General features: G+C 42.5%; 1 protein-coding gene across 4 annotated transcripts in view; it reads right to left on the bottom strand.

Moving 5' to 3' along the window:
- Nucleotides 1-21,269, bottom strand: part of ILKAP (ILK associated serine/threonine phosphatase) — a 57,785-nt gene that overhangs the window by 35,402 nt on the left and 1,114 nt on the right. For 2 of the 4 annotated variants that reach the window (XM_084638488.1, XM_084638486.1), the window contains exons 2-8: nucleotides 12,887-12,949; nucleotides 7,408-7,473; nucleotides 6,905-6,961; nucleotides 4,920-5,039; nucleotides 3,797-3,923; nucleotides 1,494-1,600; nucleotides 875-968 (exon numbers count right to left, since the gene is read on the bottom strand). In XM_084638488.1, the coding sequence (XP_084494614.1) occupies nucleotides 875-968; nucleotides 1,494-1,600; nucleotides 3,797-3,923; nucleotides 4,920-5,039; nucleotides 6,905-6,961; nucleotides 7,408-7,473; nucleotides 12,887-12,949 (634 nt within the window). Of the gene's footprint in view, nucleotides 1-874; nucleotides 969-1,493; nucleotides 1,601-3,796; nucleotides 3,924-4,919; nucleotides 5,040-6,904; nucleotides 6,962-7,407; nucleotides 7,474-12,886; nucleotides 12,950-17,510; nucleotides 17,646-21,269 lie in introns of all 4 variants that reach the window. The other 2 variants (XM_084638489.1, XM_084638487.1) reach the window with 2 other exon arrangements.

Here is a 21,269-nt window from a genome sequence, read left to right as displayed (position 1 = left end):
TGGGCCCCATTAAGTCTAATGCCAGCCCTGCTAGGCGGACCCCCTGAAACCTGATCACAACCCCCCAGGGGGTCCCAGATCCCTGGTTGAGAACCACTGCTTTAGAGAGCAGTCTTGAAAATAATGCAAGATTTAACTAGTAACATGGGACAGGCAGATAAAAGTTTAACTACATATAGCTTAAGGCATAAAAAAAAAATCTCAGTGATTCACTAGAATCCTTGGTCATGACCATTGCTCTATGTGGGAGCACATCTGCTGGTAGCCACCTGAATTCTGGATAGAGGGCGATGCAGAACTCCCTGAATATCTGGAATTCCTTGTGCTAGGAACATGCCACTCTGTCATGCTATGAGCTTGCAGATTTAAGTTAAAAAACTATTGCTATCACTTGATATCTTAAGTTATTTGATCGTTAACTGTTATTTTAGTAATATGCAAGATCTCCTTGGATACAGGTCACAAAAGGTGCTATAGAAGAAAGGGACAGAAGCCAGTTTTGGCTCACATTCTGGCCCCATAGTGCCTCACTCCCCATGACAATCCTGGTCTTACCCTTACAGGGTAGGGTAGCCCTATGCTGCTGTCCTGTACAGCCTGTAGTGTAGGGGGCAGGGTTGGAGTGCACTACACTCCAGCTATTATGGCCACTCTGCCAGCCTATCAGCAGGCATTGAAGGCTGCGGCTCCAACTTGCATATAGGCCAACTGGAATCTTGGCAAGAAGCAATGACAACTTAAGGTCGCCTTTGTCCCATTGTAGAAGTTGCACCTTCTGGCTGTACCACTCAGGAGATACAACTCAGAATCGGGATCTGGGAGAGGTAGACATTTTTAATAGTTACAAGTAGCTCTGGGGGACATTTATACTTACTGGCTGGAGGCCTGCTTCAGGAACTCCTCATCTGTATGTTTGAAAGAGTCCAAAAGGCATCTTTTCACTGTTTTCTCCACACTGACTACCTCTCCTGTAACACAAGAGAAAGTGGTGTATGCTCCTTTTGAAACACCATGCTTATCTAATCCTTGCCTCCTTCCTCACCTGTCTGACATGCATAAACAGGTCACACTGCACACATTAGTTACATAGGGCAGACATGACCCATGTGCCCAACTGCCAAAGATTCAGATATAAACGTGCATGGCCAGCTTGTATAATACAGCCTAGTTATTCACCCTTGAAGACAAGGGACACCTAATGTAATGCTATTATTTTCCTCAGCCATATTCATACATCTGCTATGGCTATTCCATAGAGTTTGCCTAACCTAGCTAACACCGTTATGGCTTTTGGCTTGATAGCCTAACAAATCTACTCAACAACTTATCACACCTCTCCTGTCTCCAGCCTAGAGGCATGGTCACCCAATACTCCACACACAGCTATGTCCCTGACTCGGGCTATCCAAAGTAATTTCTTAATAGACACACCACAGCAGCAAGTCATGAGGAATGACAGATGATGCACATGTCCCCATATGGCCCTCTCCTACCTTTAGGAAATTTCCTAATCAGGTTTTGGTGCAGATTCTGTGCTGCAAATTTTGAAGCTCGAACTCCCCCATGGCCATCAAAAACAGCAAAGTACGAGACACGGGTTCTGCAAAGGAAGAAACATGAATGTAAACTAGCTGTGAAAGGGCTGATATCAACCAGAAGTTAAGATTTAGTAAAGAGGCTTGTGTCCACAGCAGCTCTCCCAACCTGTATTGGAACAGAAAATGCAGTGTTTCCTCTAAAAAGCGTAGAGCTAGCATGTGTGGAGTACTAAAACTTTCCCCATCTCCCCCAGGAAATGAAGGAAAGGAAGAGAGGCTATGGCCCCCAGCTACATTTAACAACAGCTAGACATTGCACCTCATGGGCACTCCAACTCTGGAGCCTCTATCCAACAATTTCAGAATTTGCTATTCACAGATGCCAATCCAACACATCCCAGAATTCTCTTCATGCAGAATGGTTGCTACAGCTGTGCAATACACAAGAGACGTGGGGACATACTAATTATTGTCAAATTGCCTTTTGTTCTACAAGCTTTAGATCACATATTTAGCTTTAAAAGAATGTTTTTAAAATGATCTTTTATGGTCTGTCAGTGTTGCTTTTAAAAATGATACATTCCACCACTTCCCCTTAAATTAATTATATCTTTCAGATTGTTAAAGTTGAGAGTTTGATACCTGATGGCTTCTCTTCTCCAAGTATCCAAGCTCCTCATCACTGTCATACCTGGGATTTTAACTAACTGTTGTGAAACCCCAAAGGCAAGGCTTAAAACAGTTATACTCAAGTTGAGAGCCTTCAGGTATCTTGTGCCTGATATCCAGAGGTACTAGGAGGAGTTGACTGAAGTCAACAGGAGTGGTGGGTACTCAGCACTTCACGGGGAAAAATAAATAAATAAAAATAAGAAAGTCAGGTCTTAGGCACCTGATATGGACCACCTAACAAATGAGGCACCTTTTGCATCATCAAACCTTACATGATTTTCTCAAAGTCAGTGGCAGATCTAGGAATACAATGCAGATCACCCACACCACCACACAAAGCAATATTTAGTCACAAGCAGTAGTTGCTCAGAGTGAGGGATCATTGTCAAGAGCTCAGGCAAAGTTAATGGGAGCTCTTTCATCTTTTTGTCATGACTCAGCAAGTTAAGGAAGTATGGGCTGGATGAATGCACTATAAGGTGGGTAGAAAGCTGGCTAGATTGTTGGGCTCAACGGGTAGTGATCAATGGCTCCATGTCTAGTTGGCAGCCGGTATCAAGTGGAGTGCCCCAAGGGTCGGTCCTGGGGCCGGTTTTGTTCAATATCTTCATAAATGATCTGGAGGATGGTGTGGATTGCACTCTCAGCAAATTTGCTGATGATACTAAACTGGGAGGAGTGGTAGATACTCTGGAGGGGAGGGATAGGATACAGAAGGACCTAGACAAATTGGAGGATTGGGCCAAAAGAAATCTGATGAGGTTCAATAAGGATAAGTGCAGGGTCCTGCACTTAGGATGGAAGAATCCAATGCACCGCTACAGACTAGGGACCGAATGGCTAGGCAGCAGTTCTGCGGAAAAGGACCTAGGGGTGACAGTGGACGAGAAGCTGGATATGAGTCAGCAGTGTGCCCTTGTTGCCAAGGCGGCCAATGGCATTTTGGGATGTATAAGTAGGGGCATAGCGAGCAGATAGAGGGACGTGATCGTTCCCCTCTATTCGACATTGGTGAGGCCTCATCTGGAGTACTGTGTCCAGTTTTGGGCCCCACACTACAAGAAGGATGTGGATAAATTGGAGAGAGTCCAGCGAAGGGCAACAAAAATGATTAGGGGTCTAGAACACATGACTTATGAGGAGAGGCTGAGGGAGCTGGGATTGTTTAGCCTGCAGAAGAGAAGAATGAGGGGGGATTTGATAGCTGCTTTCAACTACCTGAAAGGGGGTTCCAAAGAGGATGGCTCTAGACTGTTCTCAATGGTAGCAGATGACAGAACGAGGAGTAATGGTCTCAAGTTGCAGTGGGGGAGGTTTAGATTGGATATTAGGAAAAACTTTTTCACTAAGAGGGTGGTGAAACACTGGAATGCGTTACCTAGGGAGGTGGTAGAATCTCCTTCCTTAGAGGTTTTCAAGGTCAGGCTTGACAAAGCCCTGACTGGGATGATTTAACTGGGAATTGGTCCTGCTTCGAGCAGGGGGTTGGACTAAATGACCTTCAGGGGTCCCTTCCAACCCTGATATTCTATGACGCTTGTGTACTACAATGTTATTCCCTGGCTCTGGAGGTCTGGCCTACTTACATTTGAGGGGGCAGGGGTCTGCACTCCTCAGTGATGTCATTCAAGATGACATGTGCATCCTGCATCTCTTCTCGTTCACCTTTTCTCTCTGCCATATAACCTTTCAGTCCAAAGATGCCTCCAGATGCTAGTGAGAAACAAAGCAAAACTTAAACACATGAAACGTCTCCGTCTCCTGAGCCTGATTTACAAACTTGTGATCATTTTGCTCTATGCAAGATTCTGAAAATCCCATGGCATCATGACAAGAAGCACGTCTTGCCCTGCATGGGCTATACTTGAAATTAAAAAAAATTTTTTTTTTTAAAAAAGGGTCAGCTTTTGGAACCTTTTGCTGAAAATGACATGCTTTGTGACACTAGTATTAAGTGTCCCCACATCAGAAACTGTAAGGCAGTTTGTATCCTACTGAAGCAGGACAACCATGCTTGAGTGCTAAAGCTACATCAGACTGGGATATCACGCATGACCAGGAGAGGGATGCACTCCATGGAAACTCTTTTGATGAAACAGTAAATCTAATGAGGCTGCTAACAATAGATAAAATAAAGCTAAACCAAATGCTGTTTCAATCAAATTTATCTTTCTTGGTTTGAACCTACTGAACGAATCCAGTTCTCAAAGCCTAGTGCAATGTTAGGAAATCTGTATCACTACTGTGTTTTACACATCTGTACCAAAAAGCAAGCAAGCCAGATGTGAAAGTTTAAGCCAGTTCTCAGGATTTCTAATTTCGTTGCAACCATTTGATGGAGTGACAAGATGCTAGCGGGGCAAAGTGGTCTGAACCTCTGCCAGGAGTCAGATAGTCACTTCCACACCTTTGCTACTCCAGGACTTGTGCTCTGACTGCAGGTATCTGGATGGTTGTGAAAGTACCCACTATTATACTTCTGGGCTGGTTCAGCACAACTGCTAATAGCCTCCCAAATGAATACCTAGGGGATGCATCGAAACCCTGGGATCTAAGTATGAACTCTGCCAGCAGGCAGCACACTTCATTTCTTAAAAATAACCATAGAAAGTGTACTAAGGAACCAAAGATCAGCTTTGATCTGGACTTACTCAACCCAACTTAAAGAGTACAAAACAGAGTACATTTGTTTTCAAACTGTCTGAAAACCTTTACAAACTTTCTTTTCCACAAGTTCTTCATGGCCATTCTTCTCTTCCTCTGAGACTTTCCTCTTCTCTCCTTTCCCATGATTTCCTACTGCTGAGACCTGCTCAGTGATGCGTGAAGCTAGAAGACAGCAAAAATTCAGATATCTGAAGACTTTGCAGAAGTGTTTTCTGCCCTTTTTTGTTTTTATTGATGGGAATCACTCACCTCTTACACTGAAGAGAACAATTCCTTTTACACTGAAGGATTATGGACCTACAGTACTACTACTAGTCTGGTAAATTTTGGTTGGCAGACTCCCCTCTCCCCCACTTTGGTCCTGTCGTTAGTTTCCTAGCTACCAGACTGATCTTGGTTAACTGCTTGGATATGTTAAAACCAAAAGTTTAAAGCTGAGGAATTTCTAGTTTTTGCAACATGACTGTGTGGAAGTATAACATTGTATAAGTATAAGGTTGTATAAGGGGACATGCTGGATACATTGTATATGAGAGGGCATGCCAAAACATGTTACAAAGTATCTGAGGGAGCACACATAGGGACAGTTAGCTTTTGAATGGAGAAGCAATTAAGATAGAGCCAGCACGTCTAAGAAGCAGGCATCAGAATGGAAGGTGTGAAGGGCAATTAGTTAAGTTAACTGGAAGCTGTTAAAGGAGATTGTTAAGGGTGGCAGGTAATTGAAGATACGTGACTGGTCTCAGGGATCTCGAAGGGTGGTGACTAAAATCTTTTTCTTCTTTTGTCTGTAACTTCTCTGTAAGTTGTTCTCCAAAAAACTGTATAAATTAAGAGACACAAGCCCCACTCGGGGGGCTCACTTCTAAATGTTTTATTAGCAAAGCTGCTCTGCTAATACAGAGTGGTCTGATAAATTGTGAGTCTGAGTCAAACTTTTTCATGCATGATAGTTGTCAAGGATGGTTACTACTTTCTAGGACAGACAATACTATTCTTATATAGAAGATATACAAGAGACAGGATGGACTACAAAATAAAGTTGGGGGTGATGAAGCAGAAATATAATTATCATGGCATCTGAAGGGACAGTGGATTCAATGCTCATGGAATGAATCTCCTCCTAGTCCCTAAGGACTATCTGTCTACATAATGAAAATTTGGCAAATCTGGCAGTCTTGCTTTAAGAGGAATCCACAATTGTAACAGCAGTAGGCAGTTTTGGCCAAGATCAAGTCACAGCAGCAAGGCTGTACGAAGCTTGTGCAGTGCTTAACTGCGGCATGTATAACTATAGCCAGTGCTCTCTAAAGTGAGCAGTGTAAAGTTCACTCCAACCTGCAAAAAGCATAAAGTACAACAGTGGCTCTCAACCTTTCCAGACTACTGTACCCCCTTCAGGAGTCTGATTTGTCTTCTGTACCCCCAAGTTTCACCTCACTTAAAAAGTGCTTGCTTACAAAATCAGAAACAAAAATACAAAAAAGTGACATAGCACACTAGTACTGAAACATTGCTTATTTTCCTCATATTTTTACTATATAATTATCAAATAAATCAACTGGAATATAAATATTGTACTTACATTTCAGTGTACAAACAAGTCATTGTCTGTATGAAATTTTAGTTTGTGCTGACTTTGCTAGCGCTTTTTATGTAGCCTGTTGAAAACTAGGCAAATATCTAGAGGAGTTGATGTACACCTGGAAGACCTCTGCACACCCCTGGTTGAGAACTACTGTATTATAAAACCCATTATCTGCAGTCTTTCAAGGACATCAGAGATGTTATGGAAAGGAACTTGTGCACTTGTTTCTGCAGATAGATCCACATTTGATTAACTTAGATTTTGTGTTACATGAATATGACACCACTACCAGTGCAACTGCCCAAATACTCACCAAGATACAGGCAAGATTGTTGGAACAAACAAGATGAATCACAATCCCAGTATGATAAGCTATGCTGACAAATTCCATGAGGAAAGACATGTATGGAGCCTCATGAAGGCTGTTACAGTCCCTTACCTGAGTCCCCACTGCTAGCTGGTGGGAGATCATCAAAGAGCAAAGGTCCTCCTGTCCCTGAAACACAAGAAAGCAGTCAACAACATGTAAATTGAGTGCCTCCACCCCATGAGCAGAATTCTGATTCTGTCCCACTGACATGTGAAAGCTACAAAATGCCAGCTTACTCAGACCAGATCAGTTTAAATGCATACCTCTCCAGCATATAAACAATTATTAGCACACAATGGGAGGACCTAGGCCTTATGCTGATGTTTTTAATATGCGCCATGTTAACATTTCAAAAAATATGAAAGATCCATATTAAGATAGCAATTTATATTAGTTGAAGAAATGAGTGAGGAGGAAGAAGATGGACACTCAAACATGTAGATATTCTGAAAGATTTTATCCTATACTTATGTATAATTAAAAAAGGTTTAGATAAAATTTCAGCGTGAGAAGAGATGCTGATGCAAACAGAAGCTAGGCAGATGCCGACAACACGATTAGAGTCCTCTTACCTGAGTCAGCACTGCTGACCGGTGGAAGATCATCAAAAAGCAAAGGCCCTGTCTGTGCTTCTTTACCTAAGACACAGAGTAGAGTCAGAACACACTTGAAAAGTTATTCACGGGAGAAAAGGAATGCCCCATTGTTCTAGAACAATCCTTGCCCCAAATGACCCTCTCCACCCAAACTATAGACCACTACTGCACAAGACAGAAACTGCCACTTTCCTGGAAATCGTCAGAACTCATTTCTAGCTAAAGCACTTCTGATTTACAAGAGTTAAAATGACTCCTTTAGAAACCTCGGCTATTGTAGGAAATAAAGGGGCAGAAATTCTTTTAGGTTATTTCAGATAACGCTGCTAAGTATTTACATGAAGCAGAGGACACACAGAAGTGGCAAATGGAAGAAATCTGGATCATTAACACTGATGTTCTAAGCACTTTGAATTCCCCACAGAAACTGCAGTATACCTCAGTTCTTCTACCATTCTGCTCTCTTCCTTTTCTACTAACCAGGGCTTTTTCTTCTGAACCACATCCATCTACCCTGCTGAGCCCTTGGCTTTCAGTTCACAGCAAATACCTAGTAGATGTTCATGTCCTTACAACCATCTGATGTCATGTATGATTAAGAGCTGGGACATCATGATTATTCACAGTATTTGTTGCATCCGATGAAGTGAGCTGTAGCTCACGAAAGCTTATGCTCAAATAAACTGGTTAGTCTCTAAGGTGCCACAAGTACTCCTTTTCTATTCACAGTATGTTACTTGGAGAAAGGAATGCTATCAAACAAATACTACAACGCTGACTGTGACTGTGCACTCCATATGATGTTATGAAAATATACTATTGAGAGTGAATATAACTGGAATATGCTTCATGCAAAAGGTCTCTTGTAAGGTATCATTACAAAGCTTATAAACTACTGTGTGTGTGTTCATCCTATTTGTATAAACATATTCTTGTATCTGAAACTAGAAATATGAAATATAACTCTGAGGTCCTATTGTAATTATGCAAAGTGTGGGCCATTAATGGTGGCTTTGAATCTTGATGGCTCCCATTAACCAGGGCAATTGGTTGTAAGTGGCTCTGTTTACTTGCAAGTCTCCCTGTATGCTGGCAAGTGGGTAATGAAGTCTTACAGTGACGTGATCATGTCACCTGAACTGAAATCCATCTTTAACCCGGTGCTTTTCCATTTAGAAGGAGGGGTGGGAACCCAGAGAGGGACAAAGGATTCCCGTCTTGTGCAAAAGATATATAAGGGGGTGGAACAGAACAACGGGGGAAATGAGAAATCCCCTAGCTACCACCTGAGCTGGAACAAGGACTGTACCAGGGAAAGGATTGGGCCCAGCCTAGGAAGGTGTCCAGTCTGTGAAAAAAAGCTTATTGAAATATCTGAGGGTGAGATTTTAATCTATATTCAGTTTTCTTACTGTATTAGGCTTAGACTTGCGTGTTTTATTTTATTTTGCTCGGTAATTTACTTTGTTCTGTCTGTTATTACTTGGAACCACTTAAATCCTACTTTTTGTATTTAATAAAAATCACTTTTTACTTATTAACCCAGAGTGAGTATTAATACCTAGGGGAACAAACAGCCATGCATCTCTCTCTCTCTATCAGTATTATAGAGGGCGAACACTTTATGAGTTTACCCTGTATAGACATTACACAGGGTAAAATGGATTTATTTGGGGTTTGGACCCTATTGGGAGCTGGGTATCCGAGTGCGGGAGACAGAAGCACTTCTTAAGCTGTTTTCAGTTAAGCCTGCAGCTTGTAAGGGCACGTGGCTCAGACTTGGATCTGTGTTTGCAACAGGCAAGCGTGTCTGGCTCAAACAAGGCAAGGCACTGAAGTCCCAAGCCGGCAGGGAAAACGGGTTCAGAGGTAGTCTAGGCATAACAGGTGGCAGTCCCAAAGGGGTTTCTGTGATCCAACCCGTCACACTGACTATTTTAAAAAACTCCAGAGAGCACCTTTTAAATAATAGGTTCTGGTTATTTTTTAAAAGTTCAAGAGTTTTTCTGCTCCTCTTTTGGTGTTTGAAGATATTTTCAGCTACATAAATAGAGCTATATGGGGGGGGGGGGGGAAGGGACAGCAAAGCTGACTACACAAAGTGCTGTCAAAAGCACAAAACAAACTAAAAATAGAGAAAAAAATCTTAACTTCACCCAGTTACAATAATCCTAGTTTTTACCTACTGTAGTTACAAGTAACAAACAACTCTTTAGGCAGAAACGGGATTTTTCAAGTTGGAGATATTTCCTTAAAACTGTTCAGCCTGAACGGATTATTGGTTAACTTCAAAAACAGAAAGGGGGTTTCTTGTAGAGATATTTCTTTTTACCTACGCGAGTATGATATGGAGTTGAAAGAATCATTATAGTGGTTAAGGCCCACTCCTGCCAAGCTTACACATGCTTAACTTTAAGGAATGTGACTAGTCCGATTACACCTCATGAGTAGTCCCATAAAGTCAATGTTAGTGAGGTTTAAGTCTTCGCAGAATTGGGGCCTAACTAAGTTGGAGGGTGGAAAAACATTACAATATATATTTGAACTGGAAATGAACTTTAGCGAATTGTTTGAAGTAGGTCAGACCTCAGGCTATATTTCTGTGCAGATTTCCCACAAACAAACAGTCATTTTAACAGGGAAGAAAAGAATATATAGCTAAAAAGGGAGTCTTTTCCTCTTACTGTTGAACTAACAAAACAATGACCAATACAGCTTATCTGGGCTCCCTCTTATTCCTGAGGGAATTCTGCACCAAAAAGTAACAATTCTGCAAAATTCTCCATATTCTGTCAAAACAATATAATCATGCCAGTTACAATTATTTTTGTAATTTCAAAATATCTGTCAGCAAGTATGGGGGATGGATAGCTCAGTGGTTTGAGCATTGGCCTGCTAAACCGAGGGTTGTGAGTTCAATCCTTAAGGGGACCATTTAGGGATCTGGGGCAAAAATTGGGGATTGGTCCTGCTTTGAGTAGGGCATTGGACTAGATGTCCTCCTGAGATCCCTTCCAACCCTGATATTCTATGAATACAGACAAAAAGATTCTGGTAATTTTTTTTGACATATTCCTTACAATGTATATTAATAGAGAATTGTGTAATTCATTTAAAATTACAGTACAGAACTGTATTTCCCGCACCTGTCAGAAGCAGCGCACAGGCATGGGGGAGGCAGGGGTAATGGAAGAGCTGAGGGAGAGGGAAGGAGCCTAGGAGTGAATCTGAAGGGTGTTGGGTGTGAGGTTTTTCTTTGGGGGGGGAAGAGAAGAGGGATTGTTAGGGTGTTGGAAATCCTCCCCCATGCAGACCCTGGCTGACCCTCCCATTCAGTCAGGCACATCTGCCCCTGTCCCTCCACCCCTCATCCCCCTGGGTTTCTGCAGCCCCCCTCCCGCATCCCCAGGCTCAATGCTGTCACCCTACTAGCCCATGCTCCAGTCTGTCATCCCCCGCTCCACTAGCCATACTGAACCCCAGTCTGTGACCCTGCCAGCAGCCTTGTGTGTCCCACTCTGTCCTAATCTGGCTCTGCAGGCAGGGTGCTGTGATAAACTCTACTCCTGGGGGAATTCTGCAGCATTGGACATAGAATTTTGTATTTTCCCCGCATAAAATACATTTTACCTAAGAAATGCTGCAATTGTGAGCCTTTTGCCCACCAGAGGCCACTGTGGCACTAGAACAGCTAGCACGAACACAGCTGGCTGTTCTGGCACCACAGCAGACTCTGGTGGACAAAAGGCAGAATGGCAGCACTTCTTAGGCAAAATGTGTTTTGTGTATTCCCACATAAAAACAATGCGAGACAGATGAATTCTGCATGTCTGCACATGCACAGAATTCCCCCAGGAGTATCCCTCTGGCGACTTATCAGAACACCTGAAATGCATATGCACTTAAGGAAGCAGTTGGCCTTGAGTTCAAATCCTGTCTGGGATATATTATCTATTACCAGCAGGAGAGTGAGTTTGTGTGTGTGGTTTTTGGAGGGGGGTGAGGGAGTGAGAGAACCTGGATTTGTGCAGGAAATGGCCTACCTTGATTATCATACACATTGTGAAGAGAGTGGTCACTTTGGATGGGCTATTACCAGCAGGAGAGTAAGTTTGTGTGTGGGGGGGTGGAGGGTGAGAAAACCTGGATTTGTGCTGGAAATGGCCCAACTTGATGATCACTTTAGATAAGCTACTACCAGCAGGACAGTGGGGCAGGAGGAGGTATTGTTTCATGGTCTCTGTGTGTATATAATGTCTTCTGCAGTTTCCACGGTATGCATCCGATGAAGTGAGCTGTAGCTCACGAAAGCTCACGCTCAAATAAATTGGTTAGTCTCTAAGGTGCCACAAGTACTCCTTTTCTTTTTGCGAATACAGACTAACACGGCTGTTACTCTGAAACCTGTCTGGGATACGTTTACATCAGAAAGACCTAATTTAAACATTTATTTTTCTTGACAAAATACACACCCAGTAAAGTGGATTTAATGACTTCTAGTAAATCACCAATATATTTCACAAGGGTGCACAATACAAAATCATACTGATAATTATATGAATAAGTTATTAAAATAGTTCTGAACTCCTATAAAAAGTGGTATCAAAACTAATATTTGCCATAAAAGATGGAAAAAAGGACTAAGGGTTGAACTCTGCCACCCTTTATGCACATAAAATCAGTAGGATTGTATGTATAATCAAGTATGCTCAACATGAGTAAGATGGGCAGAATCTGGCCCTACAGAGCACCAAGTTAATAAAAAGAAAAGGAGTACTTGTGGCACTTTAGAGACTAACAAATTTGAGCATAAGCTTTCATGAGCTACAGCTCACTTCATCGGATGCATTCAGTGGAAAATACAGTGGGGAGATTTATACACATAGAGAACATGAAACAATGGGTGTTACCATACACACAGTAACCAGAGTGATCACTTAAGGTGAGCTATTACCAGCAAGGGGGGGGGGGGAAAACAGATGGGCCATTTCCAGCAGTTGGCAAGAACATCTGAGGCACAGTGGGGGGTGGGGGGGTGGAATAAACAAGGGGAAATAGTTTTACTTTATGAATCACTACAAAAGGGGAATGCACAAAATCCAAAAGGACTAGAAAGAAACAAAGAATAGAAAAGAATTGAACAGCTTAACTAATGGAAGTAGAGGGAGACACAAAAAGATTATCATCTGGGAAAAAAGCTGACAAAAATCATTCCTCCTCCTCCCCACAAAAGTGTCTTTATTCTCTATCCTCTCTTGCAGAAGATGAAATAGTGTGCTCATTTAAAACATTTCCCAGCCTCTTAGCTAAAAATGTAAATCCCTAGCCATGAAGACTGATTTAGTGACCAGTCTAACTGAAAAACAGGTTTTAGACAAGCCACTGTAGAAAAAGTGGGGAAGCATCTGTAAGCAGGGAAAGGTCAGGCATGTGGGAGAAGGTTATATTCCCTTACCGGAGCTGCTGGATGGTGGGAGATCATCAAAAAGCAAAGATCCTCCTTTTAGTACTTCGGTCCCTGAAACCCATCAGAAAACAGTAACAATATGATTAAAGTACCCAGGCCGGTCACGAATGGGTGATTCACACACAGAATGGAATTGTGAACCCCTCTGTCTATGACAACAGTAGTTTCTAAATGCACTGCTCCAGGATATAACAGCTGTTACTGCAAAGAGATCTCAGGTATTTCAGTCTGAAAGCTTAATCTATTTAGTTTATCAAAGAGAAGGTTCAGAGGCAACCTATCACAGTCTACAGGTACATGCACAAGAGATTTCTGATAGGAGTCAGCTCCCTAATTTAACAGAAAAAGGCAAAACAAGATCCAGTGATTGAAAGATGATGCTAGACAAGTCAAACTAGAAATAAGGCACATTTTAAAGTGAGGATAAATTAGCCATTGGCACAATTTACCTAGGAATGTGGTGGATTGCCGTCTTTAAGCTAAGACTAGATATCTTTCTAAAAGATGTTATAGCTGAAGCAGGAGTTATGGGCTTCATGTAGAAATTAGGTGAGGTGATCTGGCCTGTGTTATGCAGGTCAGGCTAGATACCTTAGATTTAAAGGCCAAGTAGGACCATTCTAGGTTATCTAACACTATGGTATATTAGTGCCAGATAAAAAAAAGCTTAGGACTTACATGCATATTTTCCATACATTTAAACATTTAGCATCCCTTTTACCAACCCAAACATCCACAATTTGAAGAGAATCAAAACAGATGACATTTTGAGGACATTATTATGCCCAAAATTCCAAATGGACATTAATTCTAATAGGATAATGCTAACACGGGGTGGGCAAACCACGGCCCACAGGCTGCATCCAGCCCATTGGACCTTTTAATCTGGCCCTTGAGCTCCTGCTGCAGGGCGGGGTTGGGAGCTTTCCCTGCTCCGGTGCTCCAGCCAGGGAGCTTGCCTTGCTCAGCTCTGCGCAGCTCCCAGAAACAAGGGCAGCCAGGGGGCTCTGCACACTGCCCCTGCCCCAAGTGCAGGCTCTGTAGCTCCCATTGGCCGAGAACCATGGCCACTGCACAGTGCCTGCGGACAGGGCAGCATGCAGAGCAGCGTGGCCCCACCCCCACGTGAGAGGCGGAGGGGAGACGGGCCACTGTTTCCAGGAGCTGCTTCAGGTAAGCGCCACCTGGATCCTGAGTGCACCCATGCACCACAACCTCCTGCCCCAGCCCCGACTGCCCTCCAAACCCTTTGATCCCAGCCTGAAGCACCCTCCTGCACCCCAAACCCCTCATCCCCAGCCAGGATGGATTTGATTTAAATCACTAGTCAGGAAAACTATTTAATCATGGATTTCTACATAAAAGTGCATTTTTGTTGGTTGTTATAACGTTAATACATATTCTTCACAACTCAGATACATGTAGAATTCATTTTTAGAAGGTACACTATACATTTTTAAAGTGATTTATTTTGAAAAACTTTTCAAATTAGTTTTACAGCTATATCAGAAAATGAATGTTTGGTTATTTCATTTACCAAAAGGTAACTGAAGCAGATATTTATGAAGTCATTGGGAGGTAAACTATCATTAATATTTGGAGGAGTTTCTTGTCATGCTGTATTAGGAGGAGAACATCACCAGACAGACATTTAAAAATTGTTTTATTTAACTAAAACAACATTATGTATTCTGGATTTTTCTCTCAACAGCAAACATAATATTTTAACAAAACAAGCATATGCATTTTTGAATTTAAACATGCATGTTTTTTAAAATCATGTTGGGTTTTTGTTAAAATTGTTTTTAAACTAAAATAGTTAAATGAAATATATTTAAAAAAATTAAATAGACTATGTCAGCAAGCTCAACATGAGAAACTTAAAATATTGGCTTCTGCAGCTAACTCAGTCATCTTCACCTTCATTTTCCTGTTTGTTCATAAGCTGGAAGAGAAAAAAAACAAAAACAAGCTTTCCTGCTTTTTCAGGTCCCAAATGACTTCTCAATTTGGAATGAATTAGTCCAAAAGGAAGAAAATATTCTTTCTACACTGGTAGAAGAAGCTACTGCTGTTAAAAGTGAGATCACCACTTCAACAGTCTCTGAATCCAAGTGCTTCAGTGACTTCCACGAGTTCTCCGGTATGACTTCTTTAAAACATCATCAGAAAATATATATTTCTTGAATGGTTCACCCTTAGCTCTGAAGTTTATTATAGTTGGCATTATGGAGGGATGATTGCTGGATGTCCATGTCATAGCTAACTCCTCTTCTTCAGCAGTTAATGTTTGACCCTGGTACTGAGTATTGAGAATATTTGCAAGAAAATGAGCTGGAGACAGAGTTAAATTACAAGCTTTAAAAAAAGAATGAATGGGACAAGAACGGTCATTGCATATTTCCCTTTTTAAGATCTCATTCAGTTCCTTCCAAATGTCAACAGCGTCAGCAATAAAATTGCGATTTCCCTGTATTTTGTTCAAGGCTACAGAAATCGGCTTCAGGGTACTCAGCAGGTGTTCAACATTTCTCTTAAGCCCAATGTTGAGAACTTTGGCTGGGACAGTGCCATCTATTTTTTCACGATTTTATTCACAAACTGTCATCAGATTAGGCCAGTGCTTGATACAGCGTTCAAAACAGTCCACTACTGAGGTCCACAGCATGTCTTGTGGGAGAGTTAGCTTGGTTCCTCCCACCTTTTTTTAGAGCAACTGCTGCAAAGTGGTGTTACAGAAGTATTTTGCAATTTCAACATTAGCCTTTATTTCTGGAACACTGAAGTCTTTGGTAGTCATTTGGCTAGTGCATCAAATGAGCACTGCAACCGTATGTTGTTAGCTGGGGACTCTCTTCAAAATAATTTCTTCTCAACTTGGATACATTTGCAGCATTTTCTGTGACCAAGCTGCATACTAGACATTTGAATTGTTTTTTCCACAGTTTGTTATAGCTTTTACTGCTACTTCTTGTAAGTATTCTGCTGTATCAACTGTTTCTGTAAGGAAGACGTTCCCTTCTTCTGTTGTCACACAAGCATATAGAACAGGATCATTGTGGACAATGCTCCACCCATCAAGACTCAGGTTAACAATTTCACCCTCTAGACCTTTTGCACACTGCTCAATTTCTCTTTCATACACTTTATCCAGCAATTTTCCTGCAACATCTGCTCTGTTGGGTGGACTGTTAATGACTGAACCATGTTAATGAAGTGTAGGTTCTCAATCATACGGAAACGAGAGTTTGTTGCATAAACAAACCGGGCAATTTTTTCATCAATTACCTCTTTTTGTAATCTGTTGGTTCTTATCACAAACTTATCTATGGTTTCAAGTATCAGAGGGGTAGCCGTGTTTGCTGCTTTTACAGATCCGGACTAAGAGTCCTGTGGCACCTTATAGGCTAACGGAATTATTGGAGCATAAGCGTTCGTGGGTGAATACCCACTTCGTCAGATGCATGTAGTAGAAATGTCCAGAGGCAGGTATAAATATGCAAGCAAGAATCAGGCTACAGATAACGAGGTTAGTTCAATCAGGGAGGATGAGGCCCTCTTCTAGCAGTTGAGATGTGAACACCAAGGGAGGAGAAACTGCTTTTGTAGCTGGCTAGCCATTCATGGTCTTTGTTTAATCCTGAGCTGATGGTGTCAAATTTGCAAATGAACTGAAGCTCAGCAGTTTCCCTTTGAAGTCTGGTCCTGGAGTTCTTTTGCTGCAGGATGGCCACCTTTAAATCTGCTATTGTGTGTCCAGGGAGATTGAAGTGTTCTTCTACAAGTTTTTGTATATTGCCATTTCTAACATCTGATTTGTATCCATTTATCCTTTTACGTAGGGACTGTCCAGTTTGGCCGATGTACATAGCAGAGGGGCACTGATGGCATATATTACATTGGTGGACGTGCGGTGAATGAACTGGTGATGATCTGGTTAGGTCCTGTGATGGTGTCGCTGGTGTAAATATGTGGGCAGAGTTGGTATTGAGGTTTGTTGCATGGATTGGTTCCTGAGTTAGAGTTACTATGGTGCGGTGTGTAGTTGCTGGTGAGAATATGCTTCAGGTTGGCGGGTTGTCTGTGGGCGAGGACTGGCCTGCCTCCCAAGGCCGGTGAAAGTGAGGGATTGTTGTCCAGGATGGGTTGTTTCTAGATGATAGAGATTCTTTTTTTCTTTCTGCTACAGGTGATACGTGGCTACGTGACATACATGATGTGACTGAAACATTATTATTGGCAGATAACTCTGAAACTATAGAAAATGATGGTGATTCTTGAAGGTGGATAGTCTTCAGAATCCTGTACGTTGAGGATGGATTCTTCTAAACAAAATAAGTCAATGCAGTTATTTAATTATTATTACCACCATACTACTCATTTAGTATTACTCATTGCATTCACTGACACTCAGTACTACTTTAAAGGTGAAACTGTAAAAGGAAGATCTGCCTATTTCAGCTATTTATTTTTTATCACAACTACATCTAAAATGCTAGTACCATAGAGTAACAACTACATTTTTTGCTCAAACATGAAAATTCAAGAATAGTCCAGAAGGAAGAGAGGCAGTCCTTAAGAAAGTAGTATGAAATAAAAAAAGTTGACCAACCTGAAGATCCTGCATGTTCAGACATGTTCCTTTCATCATCCTCAACGCAGCTTCCTCCTGAGAAGGAACACTTCTCATGATGTTGTTTCATCTGGCCAACCAGGCCTTTGCATTTCATTCTGCAAGCATGCCTGTCTTACCCACAGGTAGAAGAACTTCATTAAAATACTCCCAAACTGGGTCTCTTTTACGGCTTGTTGCCATTACAGGTTTTCCCTTCTGTGAGGGAATGGTTTGGTAGTTCTCAAATAGATGAAGGCTACACTCAGAAAGACCTCAAGACTTCTGGAATATGCTGCTCAAACAGTTTCACGTTTGTTTCTACTGCCTGTCCCTCCCTTCTCACATTTATCTCTAGACGACTTCTCCTTGTCCAGATCTATTCCGCCCCCGATGATCTTCTATTCACTGAACTTTTTGAAACTTTGCACTTTTAGAGGGAGGTAAGGGATTGACTCTGTGTATACAAATTTGCAGAGGGACAATAGGGTTGAAGTCTGTTATTTCTCATCCCTAAATCTTATTTATTTATTTAAAAAACATTTTTGCTGTTAACAAGCATGTTATCTCTGGAGACACAAATCCAGAGTTTGAGAACTGCAAAACTAAGCATCTCTGATGGTATCTTCTAGACTGAGCACTCAGTCCCATTGGGTAGCTAGAAAGATTAACCTAAATAATCTATACAGAAGCCCCTGGAACCCCATAAGATTGGGTCCCTAATCCATGAACTATTGGAACTCATTTACAAAAATGTGTCTTAAACGTTACATGAATATATTGTCTCATACTATAGAATTAGAATACATAATCCCTATTCCATGATATGATGATATCTTTGACCTATAATGTATCTTAATTAAAACTATCTTTCCCTCAAAAAGCATTTTATCAGAAAAATCTGATTTAAATAAAAAAAATCCAATTCTTATTTTTCTTTAAAAAAAAACTAATTGATTTTTATCCATCCTGAACCCAGCCCCACCTGAGTCTGCACCCCAAGCCAGAGCCTCACCCCCCCCCACGTGTGCCCCAATCCCCTGCCCCAACCAAGAGCCCCCTCCTGCCCAAAAAAACCCCTCCATCCCAGTCAGGAGCACCCTCCTGCACCCCAAACCCATCATCCCTAGCCCCACCTCAGAGTCTGCACTCCCAGCCAGAACCCTCATCCTCCCCGTGCACCCAATCCCCTGCCCCAGCTGGCCCACCATATAATTTCCATACAGAGAGGTGCCCCCCCCCCCCCAGACCAGCATTGCTGGAAACACAGGAGGAAGCCGGAACAGGGCACTTAACATATATTCCAGCACAGCCCTTGAAGCTGTGAAAAGCACAGGTGTGCTGCTACAATGTGCCTCTGGCAACAGATACAAGGATTAAGCTCACAGCAGGCAGAGGCCCTGTGACAGACATGGCTCTTAGCCCCTACTAAATAGCGTGATGCACACACACCAACATCCTAGGTGGGAAAATATTTACCCTGATAAAAGAAATGTCCAGTAGTCGACACTTATTGTTTCTCTCCCTTGCAAGTGTAAGCTACTCTTGCGAAAGCTGGCGTCACCCAGACAGACCAGCCTCAATTTGGCATAAGAAAGGAGAAAGAGAATAAAGCAGTACAGAGGTATAAGTAGGGGACCTACAGCACCATGATTTTTGAGTGCTTTTCACTATCTATCTGCTGGTCAGATAAGTGACAGCCTCCCAAGGCTACTGCAGCTAAGAGGGTCCCTACGCCTTGTCCCTTATTCGTCTTTCCACGGAATTGAGTGACCGATCCTGGCTTGGCACCGCTGGAATCGAGAGATGCAAGGAGGGTAAGAAGCACCCACACCTGATCTCCTATGTTTAGTGTACACATATTTTGAAATAGAGCTCTATACTTTGTTTTCTTTCTTTGGGATTGTGGCTTCAGTTTTGTAACTTGTTTGTGTGTGTAACATCTCTACATTTAAGTAAGTAGGCACTAGCAATTTTGTAACCACATGATTAGAATCTAGCTTAATAAATTTTGGTAACCATTTGTGCATAAACCTGACTTGTTTTCTCTGGTTTACTGTAAAGCAGCCGACACAATTAAAGAACCTCAGCCGTTTTGGCTCTAAAGCCTGGCCATTAGGTGAGAGTACTAAGAGCCTAGCGTTGAGTTGTGCTGCCTCCACGGGGCAAACTCTTGGGGCACCTGTCAGTCAATCCTGGCTGCCCGCTGCGAAGGAGCTCTGAGCTCTAGCAGTTAAAGTCACGGGTGGTTAGGACCTTGGGGCATCCGTCAGCCTAGCCCGGGCTGCCCGCCGCAAAGGGACAGTGCGTCCTTGCGGTTAAAGTCACGGATGGTATAAACGGGCATAGCTGGCACCTCACCAAACATCCTTGGCCGTCGGCTAACCGATACCTACTATCCCAAAGACTAAGGCGATGTCTACACTACAAAGTTGTCAACCTATGGTACATCGACATACAGCCACTGCTGTATTTGAACTGCTGTTGCATGTCCACACTATGCAACTCGTGTCCACAGTAGCAGCTCTTGCATCGATACAGAGATCGGTGCACCATGACTAACTATCCCACGTCTGTTAGTATATAAAGTGCCACAGGAATCTCTGCCACTTTTACAGATCCAGACTAACTCGGCTACCCCTCTGATGCTATCCCACTGGGCAACTGACCAAAGGGTGTTTGGGGTTTGTAATGCCTCACGGGAGCAGGTTTAGCATCAGATACTACAGGTTTCTCAATCTCATCATTCCATGGGCATCCTATTAGGTTTCCAGCTGCTTTTCAACCACTCTGGTAACCTGCAAGCCAGCCATCTGTGCCCGAAAGCATGGATCCTGCACTGTTCTTCAGTATTTTAGCTGTGCGTTATGAAGACATAAGAGGAGCTCCACAGGGATGCTATTCACCACCATCCTAACCCTAGCCTCCTCCTTGTAGGAGCAGCATATCTGTGGCTCCACACCTTTCCCTTACCTTCTACTATGCCTGCCGCAGCTCTTCAGATTTTTACACACACAGCTGCATGTCCCTGTCATAGCCCTTCTACTCCCTGCCCTGAGCAAGTTCTTGCAGCTGGAGTGGAGTTGTGCCTACACAGCTTCCTCTCCCCACAGACCCAGGAAATCAACCACCTCCCATGGACTCCACACAGGAACACGTTTGCTGCATGGAGCCAGCATGCTATATGAGGTCTCCATACTGAACAAATTCAAAACTTTCCAGGGCTTTAATAGGGGAGGGATGTTCACTTGTGTACTTGGCTGCATGGCAGTGGAGTTAAAAATGGTATCCAGAGTGCACAGGATGGGCAATGTAGGATACCTCCTGGAGGACACTTAGTGTAAACACTGCATTGCTTAGGTTGCACCTGACACTGAGTAGCTCTAAGTTGCCCTACACTGTATGCCTCTCCTCAAGGTGGTTTTATTATATTGGAGTAACACAAAAGTTAAAATGGCAGGAGGAGCACTGCAGTGTGTACACCTTCATAACTAGGTCAATGTAAGCTGCCTTATGTCGACAAAACTATGTAGTATAGACATGGCCTAAGTCTACTAACCAGAATGAAAAATACCTGCATTGCCTCACCCTCCAAAGCCCCATACCCTTCAATTTAAAGGGACTGAATAACAGCTGCATTATATTGTCAAGCAACTTTCTCTTTATTTTTTTAATGCAACTACATCTCTCTTTTTTGTTCTACCTTCTTTCATGGGAAAGAAAGAGGAGAAATTACATTCAGTCATGCTGTGTCTCTTC

The sequence above is a fragment of the Lepidochelys olivacea genome, assembly GCF_965140295.1.
Source record: "Lepidochelys olivacea isolate rLepOli2 genome assembly, chromosome: 9".
In the NCBI taxonomy this organism is placed as follows: domain Eukaryota; kingdom Metazoa; phylum Chordata; order Testudines; family Cheloniidae; genus Lepidochelys; species Lepidochelys olivacea.
Note: the sequence above shows the minus strand (reverse complement) of the source record. Positions and strands in the feature narration are given on the sequence as shown.